Source organism: Cebidichthys violaceus, unplaced genomic scaffold (genome assembly GCF_023349555.1).
Source record: "Cebidichthys violaceus isolate CVI_PGR_0920_01 unplaced genomic scaffold, fCebVio1.0.p SCAF_25, whole genome shotgun sequence".
In the NCBI taxonomy this organism is placed as follows: Eukaryota; Metazoa; Chordata; class Actinopteri; order Perciformes; family Stichaeidae; genus Cebidichthys; species Cebidichthys violaceus.
The window spans coordinates 6,607,903-6,624,948 of record NW_027176428.1 but is presented as its reverse complement, the minus strand read 5'-3'; the positions used below and the strand labels follow the sequence as shown (position 1 = coordinate 6,624,948).

The following is a 17,046-nucleotide window of genomic DNA, read 5'->3' as shown; positions in this document are numbered from 1 at the left end:
GGTTATGTAGTGACTACGGATGAAAATAAGCTATTTTGCTAACTCTGCCACATTAACATGAAGGTGGAAACTGAAATGTTGAGAAATGTGCACTGTCCCTGGTAAATAAATAATATGCTTTAAGTTGTATCCATGAAGTCATATTAAATTCTGTCCATGTTCAAAATCAACCCCCTTTCACTATTCTCTACAGAATAAACACTTAGTAGGGTCTGTCTAAGAAGTAAATGGACATTTTGGCCTCATAAATCTTTCATAAGACTGTATATGATACTGAAAGCATTTCAACATAGCAACAATCCATTGTCAGAACACTGAAAAGCAACTGAAAAACAAGAGTTAAGTCTTTTCAAAAATTGTGAATGATTTTGAGTTCTTTGCGTTTCAACATCAAATTTTGCCGGCCAATAAATTAGAATAATGGATCATTTCTAATTAGAAATATACATCCTAGATTTTATTTATATGCAAGGAAATTCAAATCAATTCATCAGCTGATAAGTGTATTCCATATGTGGTGTAAAAAACATTAAAATTGCCCAGGGTATCACATTACTGTCATGCCTTAGTGATGTGGACAGTTTATAATACTATTATTATCAGTTTGGAAATATAATATCATATTATAAAACATATAATATATGTCATCAATGATTTCTTAAGTTAAATTAAATATGTTTATTTATGTTGTTTTTAAATAAGCAACAGCTGTAAATTGGGTTACTTGACAAAAATGCCCCTGTCTCTATGTTTACATATATGTATAAACATATTGTTTCATTAGGTTATGTAGAACACTGGACAGATGTGTGTTCCTTTGGTTAACTGGGAGATTCAGTGAAACCTTGAATTTGAAAAACTAATTCTTAATTAAGCCACTCTTTCATTGACTTAACTTCTTGGTCTTACAAAGTTCTTCAAATTAAGAGAGCTCTTCCCAACACAATAACCGAAGTGACTCATTTGACTGTAATAACACATTGTTGGTAAAATAAATACGCCTAATGGTGTGTGTGTGTGTGTGTGTGTGTGTGTGTGTGTGTGTGTGTGTGTGTGTGTGTGTGTGTGTGTGTGTGTGTGTGTGTGTTAGTGTGTGCACTTAACTAGTTTGCATAGAGCTCATCATAGTGTGCAATGGGGCCTATTATAACTCCCTTCTGACACCACCCAGCTGGGTTTATTTAGAATGCAAATGTAATACAAACATCCAATGCACCATGCACAGTGACTATCTATTTTATTCCCATTTACATTGAATAATGCAAGATCTCACAGAGGTAGCCTACTATTATTTGGAATGGTGTATTGTTCTACAGGCAACATGGAGTCTATTGAAAAGTAATGACCCTTACACACCCTACATTGTCATTTTTGCTTTAGGAGCATGTCTGAACCCAAAGTATCTTTTTAAATGTAACGATTGTATCATGTCATTTTTTGTATAACACTTCGAGCTCCATTTTGTTGATGAAATATTTTATATAAATAGAGTTTATTATGATTACTTTCTTTTAATTTAACCTAGTAAGAAAACGAGAGCGAATTCGCTTCACTTGAAAAGTGAATGAGTATCGCCTGTTGTTCTCAGGAATTTGGGTGGGTGGGTGAGTGGTGGGCGCACCCGAGCGCTCATACCGGCATAAATGTACCAGGTAGGGGTAATGCAATACCTAAGGTCATTGGTGCAAAACAAGCACATGACCCAGCTCTTCCACTCCCATGACACCTTTCTGTTCACTCCACCTCACCGGGCGGTGACGCAGCGGTGGCAGCTAGTGTCAGGTGTCTCAAGGTTTCACAGAAAGAGTGACAACGGAAGTTCGCACAGGTAAGCTACAACTCGAAGCAAGGGCGTGAAAATATGTGCAAATAACTCGAGCCAGGGCTGTAAAAAATACCAAATGTATGTATTTTGAAATTTTCAACGAGCCTGTTGTTTAGATTGATTTGTATCGCACATACTCGTGCTTCCAGAGGACTCACTGTCTATCGAGATAATAGATGTCAAACCAGTCCGGCTGCTGTGTCGTTATAGTAGGCTTATGTTTTAAATTTTTATTCCTCAGTCTACTACTACTGTATAACTATAACACTATACTAAAATTATATCTACAGTTTGGCTTTTACGTCACATACGTTTTCTACAAGCGCTTACGGTGTTACACACCTGAAATTAAACTATTCCAAATACCACGTTGGCCTCTGAGAAACGCTGCCGATCTTCAACACACGTTGTTAAACGTCTGTTTATTGTATTGTCTCAGGAATGATTCGTCGGCTCAAACTCAATTATTTCCATTTAAACAACAGATGTTGTGCTTTTGGTTTTTAGAATTGCGTCTTTGGTCAATCATGCGTTAAGCAATGCGGACTCCTCCTTACTCATGAGTCATACTGTATCTGCCTGTGTTCTGGTTACTTGTTCAGGAAGACTTGGCTTAAATCGAGGGTTAAAGGTCAGTACCCACCTTTCACTGATAACAAATGACGGAGACGAAGTTAAATGCTGTGGTTTCGATTGATGTTAAAAGCGCATATCAGATAGCCTCTGGTGGTTGTAAGGCATCACTTTCCGTGTACCTTACTACTGGCTGAAACAGGACCACCTTTGTTTACATTTTGTCACCGTTGTTACCTTTGATTCATTACGTTTTAGTTAGTATTCTCTCCAAATGAATGCCATCACGCCAGGATGTGGGGAGGTAAAGCAAATAATCCTTTGTGCAATGTGAAGCTGATAGTGTGGCAATTCATAAAAGATTAAATTAACCTGCTGTCATACAAAAATGATAAAATGCTCATTATTAGTAGTACTGCAAACTATGACTCTAAATAAGTAGCATTAACAAAACCAATTATATGTAAATGCAAATCTATCTATTATCTCTTGGACTTGCAAAGGTTTTTGCACACGCAGATGTAAATTCAAATGTGTAATGATTTGTGTAGTTTTTCATTTGATTTGAATTGTGACCTAGAGATAAATTGGTAATTTCAGAAGGCAATTTATTGTCTTTTCTCTTAGGTTTCTAAACAAGGTAATACAAAAGAGAATCAAAATGTAAAGCACTAAGATTGTTTTCACATACAGGAAAAGCATGCTATGACCCCACCCTACTTCTTATTTAAAATAATCACAAGTATTTCCTGCTGTGTATTGGTTTTCAGCAGACAGCCCTGTTCAGCTCTGCTCTTCTCTTTGTGCACTGATGAATGAGCGAGATAAACTTGAGTTTTGATTCTCACCACATGTCATTTTTATAGGGAGTTCATGTGTTCTCCCTTATTTTTTTTGTTGCTCTGGCTTCTTTTAACAGTTTGAGGATATGCAAAAGACTCTAACCTCACTCCCATTGTGTTTTCCCTTTAATGGACTGCTGACCTGTTCAGGGTGTGTCCCTGTCTGCCTGTCATGAAGATGCTGGCTTGATATCCTGCAAAAGGACTTACAGGTCTACTTACAGGTAGAAAAGAAGAAGTTAACAAATCATTTCAGCATGGCCATCAAGTTAAATTCTTTTGCGCTTAAAACCCAGGAACCCGTTTAATAATAACTATACACAGCACAACATGCAACTAATCAACAGACAAGGGGAGACCTCAAAGCCTGTAGCAACAGTAAACCGTCCCAAACTATTCCGAATTAAGAAACCTAATAAAAGTGCTTGAGCAACGGACCGTTCTTAATATTGTTGTGTTTTACTAATATTTTCTTCTGCCCAAAAAACAAACACTTGCCAATACATTAAAGTAATAATATGTAATTCTATATATAATTACATATTGTATTTATCCAAACGGGTAGGCCCAACTCTGTAATACAGCCAGATTTAACATTTAACAGTTTAAAAAAACAAATGTTTACGTTGAAATTCAGTTTAGTCCAAAGTCCTCACTCTACTTGTCACCAGTATCGCTTTGCATCTGAGTGTAATAGGTGCTTGATAAATGATTATTGAGTCTGCTGCGGACAGTGGTGATTTAAACACATGGTTGTATTATACTGTCTAAGCGCTGTAAGGAGTATTCATGGTCTGACAGTCTCTCCAGACACAGAAACTGCATAACAAGCTTGTGATTGGTCTGTCGCCCATATTTAAGTGTAGGTTTGTTCGAGTGAAGTTAAAGAAATACTCTGTGTGTTATACAGTACGGTTGTGGGGCGCTGCTTTTCTCTGGTCTTTTGTGAACGTCACTTATGATGAGTTAATCTTTCATAATGATAATGTGCTCACACTTGTGTTTCCATCTTGTAATCATGCGGCACGGGTCGGAATGCAAGTTTGAACATGTCGACTGGTTTGCATAACTGTATGATTATAAACATGGTCAACCACTCTTTGGTATGCATGTCAGGTAGTGTTTTGGTGTGACAAGAGGTAAACTGATGGAGATCTTGTTACAAACGAGCAAGTCAGTGATCTCAGACAGCAGATAGATACTGCAGCACTTTCAGAATGGCGGTTTCAATCCCCTAAACCACATCTTGTAGATGTCAGATGATTCTATAGTCAGATCAAAAGTAGACTGTTAAACAAATGCAGACTAGGGGATGGAGAGGACGATCTTATTTTCTGAGTACAAGATGCAAACAAATTCAAATCCAGGATGGGGCTCAGCAGAAGGTGACGTCATGTCTGAAGTTTAGTTTTCTCCGGTAAAGGTTTGGGGAATAATTTGGAAGTGAAGAGTTACAATAGGTGTTGTAATAAGGTTGTGTTTGTATTTCAGGTATTTTAGATAGCTGCCAGAGATGGAAAGTGGTCCATTCAATCGACGGTCCTGGGCGGCACAGTCCCTGCGTGTCACTGCGAAGGAGCTGTCACTCAGCGGCCGAGGGAAAAACAATGCCATTGCTGAACGCTTCTCCAAGTGAGTAACACCTGGTTTTCAGTCATTTTTTTCAGTTTTCGTGTTTGGTCTTGCTGTTCACGAGAATTTCGGTTCTCTCAGCTTTCTTACAGATATTATGTTGAAAAGACGTTGGACAGTTGGAATAGAGAATAGAGAATATGTCTAAAACTGTATCTAAACAAGCTATGAGCTGAATGACACGTAAAATACTAAAATCCAAAAATTATGAAAATCTCTGTTTTTACAGTGTTTGATTCTTGTTTTGGTTTTGAGTCACCAGAGGTCAGTGTTGCGTCTCTCTTTCTCAGGTACCAGAGAGCTGCTGAGGTGGCCAGTACCGAGAAGAAAAAAGGAGTAAGTATAACTGCAAAGAATAATGGAGACATTTTTTTATTTCAGTTAAGAGACATTTCTTGGGGTTTGTGAACTAGTATTGTAAAGCTGTTCCTGAAATTGATATACAAATGACAAAATATCTCACATGAAAATCAAAATCTATGATGCATGTTGTTTACAGCATTTTGATAAGACTCTCCTAGCAAACTACATGATTAAATGAAGTGTGTGTTTGCTGCATGTCTTGCTTCATTTGCTCAGTAGCTGGTGGAGCTAAACTAATTATTGCACACACACTCACCATGCCAACACAGTGTCTGGGCAATATGTCTTGTCTTGGCGGACCTCTCATAGGCCACTTGTTGAGATGGGCAGACTATCAAACCCATAATCCTACTTCAGTGTAATCCCCTTGAAATGCTCTTTGTAGCTCCAACTGTAGGTGAGCTGCTTTGTCAGTGTGAAAGACGCATAAACAAAGCAGGACTGAGATTAAATGAGTAACTGATCAGCTCATATCATGCGGAAATATAAGGTAATATTGCTGTGAATGTATACTGTATGCATGGAATGTGGCCATTGTTTGTGTGAGCCAGCTGCTTTAAAAGATTGTAAGCTCCTGTATTCTTTGTTTAACAATCTGGCTGGTAATGACAATGACAAGAAGGCTTTGTTTGTGTTTCTTATTCCAGTAGAAACTTGCTATGAACGTATTATCTGTGAAAGAAACTTTCCTGCGTAACTACATGCAGCATTTAAAGAATAGAACTTAAAAGATGCTCTGAAGGCATATTTCTCTGCATAAGTTCAGGTTGTCAGGTCCTTATTTTTTATTTTTTTTATAGAAATCTTAGTGTGATTGATTCATAGTTTGTAATGATTTTCAATAACCAATAGTATGTGTGGAAATGAGCTGATACCACTGGTACAGGGGTACGGGAGTCCAGTTCAAATATTCAAGAATAAACACAAGTTTGAATGAGCAGCGCAAAAGACCATCTGTCTGTCTGTCTGTCTGTGTGTGTGTGCGTGTGCGTGTGCGGTGTGGGTGAGAGAGAGAGAGGGAGTTGGGAGTTGGGGGAAGGGGGGACTTTTCAAACATGACAATAAAACCATTAGTTCTTTAGATAAATTACATAGATACAGCATTAAACACGTTTTAAAATATCAAAACAATCTTCTCAAATGTGAAGAGTTGCTGCTTTTCCTTCCTATTATTGATTATTATGAAGTTTTTGGACATCACTTGTACTAATAACGAATAACTTTGGTTTGGTACAGTGCTCCGTCTTTCCAGGATTTTGTTAGTTTGGCTGTCCTCAGTAAGAAATATGTTGGAAAATTCAAGGCATCTTTATGAGTGAATTGTAGGGTTGCACTCACACTTCTACAACGTGTTTTATCGCCTTTTTATGCTTATATGTTGGCTTTAACACTCCCATCAATCAAGTCAGATTAATCTCCAGCTTGAACAGGATGCATTTGTAGAACATTTTAACTTGTGTGAAACAAATAGATTCCAAATTTTAGTCTGTATAGTTAAAAATATTTCGTGAATACTTTTAAAGCTGAGAAAGCTATAGCCCCCCCAAGAGAAATTCCAAACATTTTGCTTGTAATGTGTCTCTTCTGACGCTGCCCTGATCTGGACTTCATTTAGCATCTGTCATTGGAGTTTGTATTTTACAACCTCCCTGTATCTGAGTTCTGAGTAGTGGTAAAATTCTGTATAAAACGGCTCAATGTTTGTAAGCATATTTTGTGTAATTGTTTTGCGTTATCTTAAACCTTTGTTCCTTCTGTATTGAGAGTTTGAAGTGCCATTATCTTCAGATTTACTTTGTGAGTGGAAAAATGTCAAAGCCGACACAGCAAACAAAGAGTTAACTTTTCCCTGAATGTATCATTTCCTGCTCTGGTTTCCTGGTTATTCTGGCTCTCTCTTTCATTCTCTTTTCTGGTGTTAAAGGGGCAACGAGCTATAACGAGAAAGACTTTGTCTAGCTGCAAACATCTGGGAGATTCAACAAACTGACTTGTAAAAAAAGGACCAACCAAAGGACTCTCACTTTCCTTGCTGTCAAGTTGTGGTTACACCTCGTTTGGGTAATCCAACGCTTTCACAGAGGTTTCTCTTTTTGTCTTTTTGCTTAAAAACGGGAACAATCTTGTCACTGTCCAGTTCTCTCCGCTCACCCTGGACTTGCCTCACAAAGACAGTAATTGTGCGTTAGTTCTTTGTGCACTTTGAGGTTTTTGTCCCTTTTATTCAGTACTTTATTTTCATGTTCTTATTTCTTTCATCTTCATCTGTTTGTCTGTGTTTGTGCATGTTCATATAACTTACTTGTAGATGCAACAGATTTAGTTTGATGTACTCATACGCTATGTAGTTAAGGCTTTTTGAGACTAATTGAGTCTTGTTGTTTGTTTCTCATATCAAATAATTTTTAAATTGAGTCAAACAATATTTTGTGAGGAATTGTGTTTTTTATAATATAATAATGTTTTTTCCCACAGACCTCAGCATGGAGACATGCTTCTAATATTTTGTAGCAGATTAGTTTACTTATATGAGAGAGATTTATTCACATATCCACATCCTCTTTCTTCCACGTGTCATTCCTCTTTTATACTTAAGGAAGTTCCCAGCGGTCACACGGCAGCAGTGTGCCTCCTGTTGTTCTGTTTGCTGTTGAGCATGTTTTATTGTCATGAATGGCTGAGTGGTGAGCAGAGCCCTCCTCAGTGTTTTTTGGGAAAGTTGAAGTTGTCATGTGGAAAGGAATGCAGCTGAAAAAAAGTCTGCCTGCATGCTCAGCTCAGCCATATCCATCTTGAGCCAGTCGTTGCCTTCAGCAAAACAACAACTTCCTGGACCAACTTTAAACAGCTGTTCGCCTAATCTGTCAGTGAAGCCCAGCTCAGATTCTGGCATTTCCTTTATTCCATCATGCTGAATAGGGCTTTGAGCTGTGATCTGTTTGTTGCCAAATGGAAATACTTTCATAATTCAGCCCATGAAGAGAATGAAAAGAAGAAGAACTGAAAGTATACTGTTGCTTTTTTTTGGGAGTGTTTGTGAAATCCTTTTCCCTTTTAATTTTGAATCTCTTCTTGTCTTGCTCACAGTCTGCTGAGAGTGCATCACCCTCACTGCGGTTAGGTAACATCAGTGCTCTGAAGAAGCGCTGGGAGCCTCCAAGCCAGTCCAGCACTCACTGCAGACCTCCTGCTCTGGCCAGGCCTGCTTCTATCACCGAGCCCCATCCTCCGTTAAAGAGCCCCGGCCTGCCGACTGATCAGGGAGGTCAGCGACCAGCCAGTCGTGTCCTGAAGCCCGCAGCAGCTCCAGAAGCATCCGAAGGTGAAGAGCAGAGAGGGATGGACAGGGATGAGCTGACCCACCATGAAAGACCCGAAAAGCTTGATGAGCAAGTTCCAACCAGCCCCCGTGCCTCTTATGAAAAACCCAGAGTGCCACTGACTAACCTGAAGATGAAGTTTGAGAAAGGAGAGAATACCATGAGCAAGGTACAGACAGATCAAATAATTTTCTCTTCTCACACATGATTTAAGTACCCACAAAACTGGCAAAATTAATTAAGATCACATTTGTTTGCATGAGGCTCCTAGTCTCTTGTGTTTGCCAGCTTTGACAGCTGTGCATCTATTGGCCATGTTTCTCAGGCATTAACTGTAACCACAATGTTAATGGCTGGGATTACTGGTGTTGGTCAGCCCTGTAAAATACATTTTCTGAACCCTTCTTTAGACAAAAAGGGAGAATGTTTTTCACATGTGGTTGACTTTATGTTGCATAACCTGAAGCTGCTTTAATTACCAACTTTAAAGGAACTCGTAACCACTTTGATCCTAATTTACAAGGCTTGTTATGCACTAATTATCCCGCCCTACAGCAAATTAAAAGTAACTGATACTAAACTGAACGCAGTGATTGGTAGTGTTATTTTTATTGTGAATCTGGGACTATGTAATTAGTTAACACATGTTAAAGAGCGATAAGAAGTCACTCGTTAGTTAAAGCCAAGCTCCTTTCCTTGACCCTAAATTATCAGTGCTAATCACAGTTATGTGTTTAAGATTGTCTTACCCCTCATAGTTCTCTCTGTTCCCTGTATTTTTTGAAGTAGTCTTGTTCCACCTGGATTTAGGCCTGTCTCTCCCCCCACCCATTTCTGTCTCTCCCTTCCACTCTCTCTCTCTCTCTCTCTCTCTCTCTCTCTCTCTCTCTCTCTCTCTCTCTCTCTCTCTCTCTCTCTCTCTCTCTCTCTCAGTGTCTCTCTCCCTCTCAGCCCAAAACAACAAGCTCTCCACTCTTTACCTTCCATAACAGAGGAATGCCGGAACATTCCTGACCCAGGGCTGTTTCTTACTTCAGAGGATCAGCTCTGAGGAGCAACTGGCTTTATCTAATTTTCCTTTAGCCGCAGGTGTATCCTGGATATTTAACAGTCCTGGCCTTCAGTTTTAGGTTTTGATTTCCCAGTTTTTATGTCATATGTGCAGCAGTCGTCACACCACCTCATAAATTAATATTAATACTCAAGCCAACATGAATATTTTTTATATATCTTTCAGTTTTTTTTAAATTTGCTGAACAGTATGACTAACGCCACTACGTCACTATGAAAGAAGAAGTGTAAAAGTTACTGGTGAACATTTACAGGAAAGACTAGGAGTGTTGTAACACTTACTCTGTCAGTACGGACTGGAAAGGTTGAATCTCTTCTTATTCAGTGATCACAAGTTCTGTAGGTTAATGCACCCTTGCCCTCGTCTAACTGATGTTATGAGTGTTGTATAATGCAGTTGGTGTTTGTATTTAGGTGGCTGAGGAAGATGGTGGCACAACAGGACCACACAGTCCCAGTGAAGCAGCCTGAAGCAATGGGTTATTTTAATTGGTCCAAACGGTTAACACATTAGCATTGGTAACACGTGGGCATACTCGCACAGACTTCATTCTTTTAGTAAAGTTCAATGGAATAGTTTTGCTTCTTTGGACTGCAGGTCAAAGGCATCTTTGTGGCTGTCCATGCAGATGCAGATTTTTGTGCTGGAAACAGAGTTCAAACTGGCCAATGGTAACAACGGGTGACTTTTGTACTAGACCTGGTTTGTGGCTGAGTGTTGCTGAGATGGAGCCTGTAGTTTTGTGTTTTTGGAAAGTATGTAATAAAGAACTGCTTATGACACCGTGTCAGAGGTAGAATATGGAGTCAGGACATAATGTACCTGAAGCTTCACATGTCAAGAATAATTCTGGACAATACCTGAAACAATGGAAGATATTTGAAGTTAATTTGGAAATCTGGGGGTTTATACTTTTATGAGAACACAACCACTTAATCTCTTCTATCTGTCTACCTGTGTGGGATGCTTTTACACCTGTCCTGATGACTTGTGATATTCATATAGGGAACATACAGGCTGTGAAACGTGTACTTAAACCTTAATATCTGAAAATCTTTGTCTCATAAATAATTAATTCTGCCTCTCTATCGCCCTTTACACTAATCGACAGAGGCAAGAATAGTGTCCTTTGGGATTTAATCATACACAAACTGAACCACTTACACAATATGTTATTTCAGTAAACATCTATTCTATACATTGCTGGGAAATAACAAGTAATAGAAATAAACAATATTGACAAGTAAAATTCAATTTTCTATGTAGGTTCACTTTATTGCAATAGAAAAATCTATTATGGCCTCTACATCACAGCAGTATGGTGGTCTTAACTCTAAATCAGATATAGAAATGTAAATGCAAAGAGTCTCTGTTTTATTTAATATGAGAGTAATGGTTTATTTGGAAGATAGGGAGGCAGTAAAACTTAAACTTACTACAGCTAGGATAGGAAACAGTGTTGGTGTACTTGGTGCATACAAGTTTACAGCACCAGTTTTGCAAACTGAACCTCTGATTCCAACCATCATTTTACTCTTACAGGGTGGCAGGACAACGATACGCAGTACTTCATCAGAGGACATGGACCAACATGGTGGTAAAGACAAATACACACAGCCCTTTGAATAACTAAAGTGCCTAACCTTGAATCCCAAAACTACTGTGTTACAATCAGTTTTGTATCGAGGAACACAATAGTATGTGCCCCAACTGGATCATGAACAGCACTTTTAAACTGAAAAGCCATCACTTGCTGTTTCAGGGAAATGCAGCCATAGATTTCATCTGAGTTTACTGCAGAATACAGTTGAAGCATTACATGTGATTAATTATCTCTTTTGCTTTAGGTCTGTCTGTGCATGACAGAGTACTGGAGTCCACATCCATGAAGGAGAAGATGGCCAAATACCAGGCTGCTGTTTCTAAACAAGGCACCTCTCGCTCTGTGAGTTCATGTTCAAATAGGAGCTGAATTCAAAACATTTAACTACAAAAAAATAATCTCTCTAAAATATAAATATATATAAATATAAAAATGTTGTGAAAATGTCCAAACATTTTAATTTAAGTTTTTAATATGTGTTATAAATTACGGGTTAACAGTGGGTGTTTAATGTTTGTTTCCCTCTTCTTTCACTTTGTGTTTCCTCCAGGGTCTGGCCCCAGAAGTGCCTGCTCCTAAAACAACTGCACCAGTAAATCAGAACCAGAATCCTGCACCTGAGTGCAATGGTGAGTCTTAGTGGATTCTCCGAGGACATGTTCCCATATTAATGTTCTTGATACAGTATTACGTGTAATATAAAGTGAGAAATAGAGCATTGACTACAGTGTTAATATACCCAAATAACTTTAGCACCTAGAATGAGGTAAAGTTTGGTTTGATTGACCTTTTCAGCTGGCTTCTGAGGTACAACAGTGACTGAAGTGTTTTCGTCTGTTTCAGGGGAGAGCAGCGAGCAACCTAAAGCATCAAGGGTGAGTCTGTCATCACACCAACAAGCAGGAGACATGCATGAATCATCAAGAGAAAAGTCTGAATTCAACCCTTGTTTATTATGGATATATGTTACTATTGTTGTGTGTAGAAGTTCAGCCCACCGGTGAGGGAGACTTGCGTCGCTTGTCTAAAGACTGTGTACCCGCTGGAGAGACTGATGGCTCTTCAGCATGTCTACCACAAAGGTTGCTTCCGCTGTGTTCACTGCAGTACAACGCTCAGGTTAGTCTTGCACTGTTGCATATTCCCTGAATTTTCATCATGTCTTTGAATTTTAAAATGCCTCCTCAGTGGCTGCCTGTTCAAGAACCACAGAAAGGGACATTTTCTGAATAATATCTTTGCTGCTCTCTATTTCAAGTCTTGGGAGTTTTGCCTCTCTGCATGGCAACGTCTACTGCAAGCCCCATTTCAGCCAGCTGTTTAAAGCTAAAGGCAACTACGATGAGGGCTTTGGCCATCGGCCTCACAAGGAGCTTTGGGAGCCTCGTGACGATGGAGACCAAGGTGAGGAAGAGGTGAAGCCAAAGGAACAAGAGGAACCAGCAGTGGTGGCTCATCCAGCTGAGAGTATCTCAGACAAACAGGAGACCCCAGCTGCTGAAGCATCCCCACCGGTTAAGGTGACAGACCTGACTGCCTTACTGGAGACACGTGTGCAGACACATGCCAGGTCTGGTGAGAAGCTCGAGTCTACAGAGAAGCTGGCTGAGAAACGCAGGCTAAGAATCGCCTGGCCTCCCCCAGCTGGTGAAGACCAGTCTGGGACAGCACTTAGTCCAGTCACGGAGGGAGTTTCTTCAGGCCGACCGTGGAGAGCCAAGTGGCCCCCAGGGGACGAGGTGCCATCATCCTTCCAGAGCTCAGATCGAGCTGAACTGAAGAGCCTGAGGAGGAGCTCTTCTCTAAAGGAGCGCAGTCGGCCTTTTACAATCGCAGCTAAACCCAGCCCCGCAAACAGTCTGGGACCCAGGGAACCCCGTCGCCCTCTCAAATCCCTGCTGGAATGGAGAGCGTCATTCGAGGAAAAACACGCATCTGAAGAACCACCCAAGGAAAATAAGCCGGAGCTTCAGCAGGGGAAACAGCAGGAGAAAAAAGAGAAGTTGATGCCTCAAATTCAGAGCCAAGACACAGCAAAGGAAAGCGAGGCCACCTCAGAGGAGGACATGGAGACAGAGCAACAAGAAGAAAGAGACAAACAAGTGCAGAAGAGAGGAAAGGCAGCAGCAGAGAAGATGGCAGTAGAAGAAGGCTCTCTTAGAAGCATCTCCCCAGAAATCTCCCCGTCCTCTTCTCCACCTTTACAGCCAAAACAGAACCGCGCCTCCCAGGATGTGGGCTTCTGGGAGGAAGACAAGGAAGGAAGTGATGCAGAGGAGCTGAGTGCAGAGGATATAATCAAGAGGAACCGCTACTATGACGAGGAGGAGGACTCTGACTCATAGGAAAGACAGTCTTACTGTCACGTCCATCCACCATATAACACTTTCTCAGTTTATAGGTAGATCACAAATGTAGCTTTGCCAGATTTTAGTGTTATAGGAGAGGTTTAAAAAACGTGTAATAGGTGTGTGTATGTGCATTTATATTGCAATAACTACCTTTAATGGTTAAAGTACAAATATTTGATTTTTTTTTGTATATTTTAATTATACTGTACATCTAATTACGCTTTTATATTACTCCTGATTATACTGGAAAGTAGGCACCATCAGTGGCGTATTATTCGCAGGTGGTGTGTCCAAAAAAACATTATACTTTATGCAGCACTTTAAGTGCTTGTTAATGACAGGCAGAACCCTTCTGCATCCAGCAAAACAGTCATTATGTCTAAAATACCTAAATATCTTATACCAAAAAGCACACACCAGTACTGTATTTGTAAGAGGGTAAATGTCTTGGCCTTTTGGAGTTTGGAGTTTTACATATTGCCTCAATTTCTCAAATTCTCCCCGGGCGCCTGTCATGGGCAGCCCACTGCTCCCTGATACAGGGATGGGTCAAATGCAGAGACTATTTTAAATTGTAAATTGAAGAAAAAGCTAAACAGAACCTGAATGACAATGCTCCGGAATAGGGTTTAGCAAACCGCAATTACTACTACTATTCACAGTTACTGGTAATGTTTAAATGCTATAGAGCATATACTATGCAGTCTCCTGCTTTCACTGTTATTGAGCCCATAACTTCACCCAGCACCCGAATATACAAACAGACGAGTCAGTAAACCTTAATAACGTTATCCTGCAGGGGACTCTCTGGTCCTGGTCAAAACCTGCTGCTGAACTATTCTGATCACCATAACTACAATAAAAGGAGAAAATATGATTAATCAAGGTTTCTACTGATAGTTATCCTCTCAGTCTAATAGCAAATAAATCATCTCTTTGGGCCTTTTGGATGTGTGTTTAACATTTTCAAATGTGATCCACTTCATATGTAAAACACTTTGTATTTTAAAATGTGCCGTGGAATATATGTTTGCCCTGCCGAATATATTTTTTAATGATTTGTATAATGACACATTGGGCATTACAGTCTGAACTGTTGTTGAAACACAATAAAAATGTATAAATGAGAAAATCCAGACTTTGCAGTCCATCTGGATTTTTACTTGAGCTCACATATTAACCAGATACTATAGCCACAGAGCTACCAGCTTCCTGATTAGTGCACTTTTTCACAGGAGTTTCACATTTCTACACTTGCAGGCTATAGTCAGAATATTATCTTTCCTAATGTACAGTGCTGTGAAAAAGTATTTGCCCCCTTCCTGGTTTCTTATTGTTTTGCATATTTGTCACACTTAAATGTTTCAGATCATCAAAATTGTTTTAATATTAGACAAAGATAACCCAAGTAAATACAAAATGCAGTTTTTAAATGATGATTTCATTTATTAAGGGAGAAAAGCTATCCAAACCTACTTGGCCCTGTGTGAAAAAGTAATTGCCCCCCCCTTGATAAATCATGAATCAACTGTGATTTTTTTGGAAAGCTGAGTTCAATTTCACTAGCCACACCCAGGCCTGATTACTGCCAGACCTGTTGAATCAAGAAATCACTTAAATAGAACCTGTCTGACAAAGTGAAGTAGGCTGAAAGATCTCAAAAAGCAACACATCATGCCGTGATGTAAAGAAATTCAAGAACAGATGAGAAACAAAGTAACTGACATGAATCAGTCTGGAAAGACCTCAGAACAACATCTAAAGAACTGCAGGCCTCACTCGCCTCAGTTAAGATCAGTGTTCATGATTCAACAATAAGAAACAGACTGGGCACAAATAGCATCCATGGGAGAGTTCTAAGGCGAAAGCCACTGCTGACCAAAAAGAACACAAAGGCTCGTCTCACATTTGCCAAAAAACATCTTGATGATCCCCAAGACTTTTGGGCAAATATTCTGTGGACTGATGAGACAAAAGTTGAACTTTTTGGAAGGTGTGCGTCCCGTTATATCTGGCATAAAACTGACACAGCATTTCATAACAACAACATCATATCAACAGTAAAACATGGTGGTGATAGTGTGATGGTCTGGGGCTGCTTTGCAGCTTCAGGACCTGGACGACTTGCCATAATTGATGGAACCATGAATTCTGCTCTCTACCAGAACATCCTGAAAGAGAATGTCGAGCCATCAGTTCGTGACCTCCAGCTCAAGCGCACTTTGGTTATGCAGCAGGACAATGATCCGAAACACACCAGCAAGTCCACCTCTGAATGGCTCAAAAAAAGCAAAATGAAGGTTTTGGAGTGGCCTAGTCAAAGTCTGGACTTGAATCTGATTGAGATGCTGTGGCGTGAGCTTAAACAAGCTGTTTATGCTCAAAAACCATCCAATGTGGCTGAATTAAAACAATTCTGCAAAGAAGAGTGAGCCAAAATTCTTCCACAGCGACATAAAAGACTCATTGCCAGTTATCGCAAACGCTGGATTGCAATTGTTGCTGCCAGGGGTGACAAAACCAGTTATCAGGTTTAGGGGGCAATTACTTTTTCACACAGAGCCAAGTAGGTTTGGATAGCTTTTCTCCCTTAATAAATTAAATCATCATCTAAAAACTGCATTTTGTATTTACTCGGGTTATCTTTGTCTAATATCAAAATTAGTTTGATGATCTGACACATTTAAGTGTGACAAATATGCAAAACAATAAGAAACCAGGAAGGGGGCAAATACTTTTTCACAGCACTGTATGTCCTGTTATGGGTGTCATTCATTAATCCCATCCATTTGGAAAAAGCTCACATTTAACTGAATTATGGATATGGTTCATATTATATTATTATAGCTAATATTTAAAAAAAAATGGTTAAATAGGTTTGAAAGATTTTCCGAAATTCATCTTATTCATGATATTCATCTTCAAAAGGAATTGGGATTTTTAACCCTGTTAATATTACTAGTGCAGTACTCGTTCAAAGCATGCCTGTTCTGAATGGGCTGAATTCTTGGTCAATAACACCTGCCATGTCATAGTTGTGTCACACCCAAGTTGCGGCTACTCAGTCAGAAACACCAGTGAAATACACTTTGATTCATTAAATAAACACAATGGACAGAATTCACCATTAGGCAGGCAACCTGGGCCTGGTGGCCCCCAACTAAAGGTATGAAAAAGATTGAATTATGTTACTATCGAAACTCATTGTACCCCAAAATAATTTACAAAAGGCCCTTAAAAACTATGCAACTTAAAATACTGTGTACTTCCTCTACTTCAGAGTAGTACTACTACATTTATCTGACAGAGAAATTTCACTGGTTATTTTGCAGTTTTAGATTTTACACACAAAATATAACAATTCAAATATAATGCATTATTATTCATTAAATTATCCACCATTATATGAGAATTGAAAGCTCCACCTATTGCTGCTTCCAGACAATCCGCTCGTGTTGACTCCAG

General features: G+C 39.4%; 1 protein-coding gene across 3 annotated transcripts; it reads left to right on the top strand.

Moving 5' to 3' along the window:
- The first annotated feature begins 1,749 nt into the window (after positions 1–1,749).
- Positions 1,750–14,717, top strand: LOC137879526 (LIM domain and actin-binding protein 1-like). 3 transcript variants are annotated; one of them, XM_068720298.1, is made up of 10 exons: positions 1,750–1,828; positions 4,732–4,872; positions 5,163–5,208; positions 8,323–8,724; positions 11,170–11,224; positions 11,475–11,572; positions 11,781–11,859; positions 12,074–12,105; positions 12,216–12,349; positions 12,489–14,717. In XM_068720298.1, exons 2-10 carry the CDS (start codon positions 4,754–4,756, stop codon positions 13,573–13,575), a joined length of 2,052 nt encoding a protein of 683 aa, XP_068576399.1. In that variant the 5' UTR covers positions 1,750–1,828; positions 4,732–4,753; the 3' UTR covers positions 13,576–14,717. The 3 variants fall into 3 exon arrangements, with proteins under 3 accessions (XP_068576399.1, XP_068576401.1, XP_068576400.1); XM_068720300.1 differs by lacking the exons at positions 1,750–1,828; positions 4,732–4,872; positions 5,163–5,208 and adding an exon at positions 7,213–7,296; XM_068720299.1 differs by lacking the exons at positions 1,750–1,828; positions 4,732–4,872; positions 5,163–5,208 and adding an exon at positions 7,303–7,415.
- Positions 14,718–17,046: the final 2,329 nt, after the last annotated feature.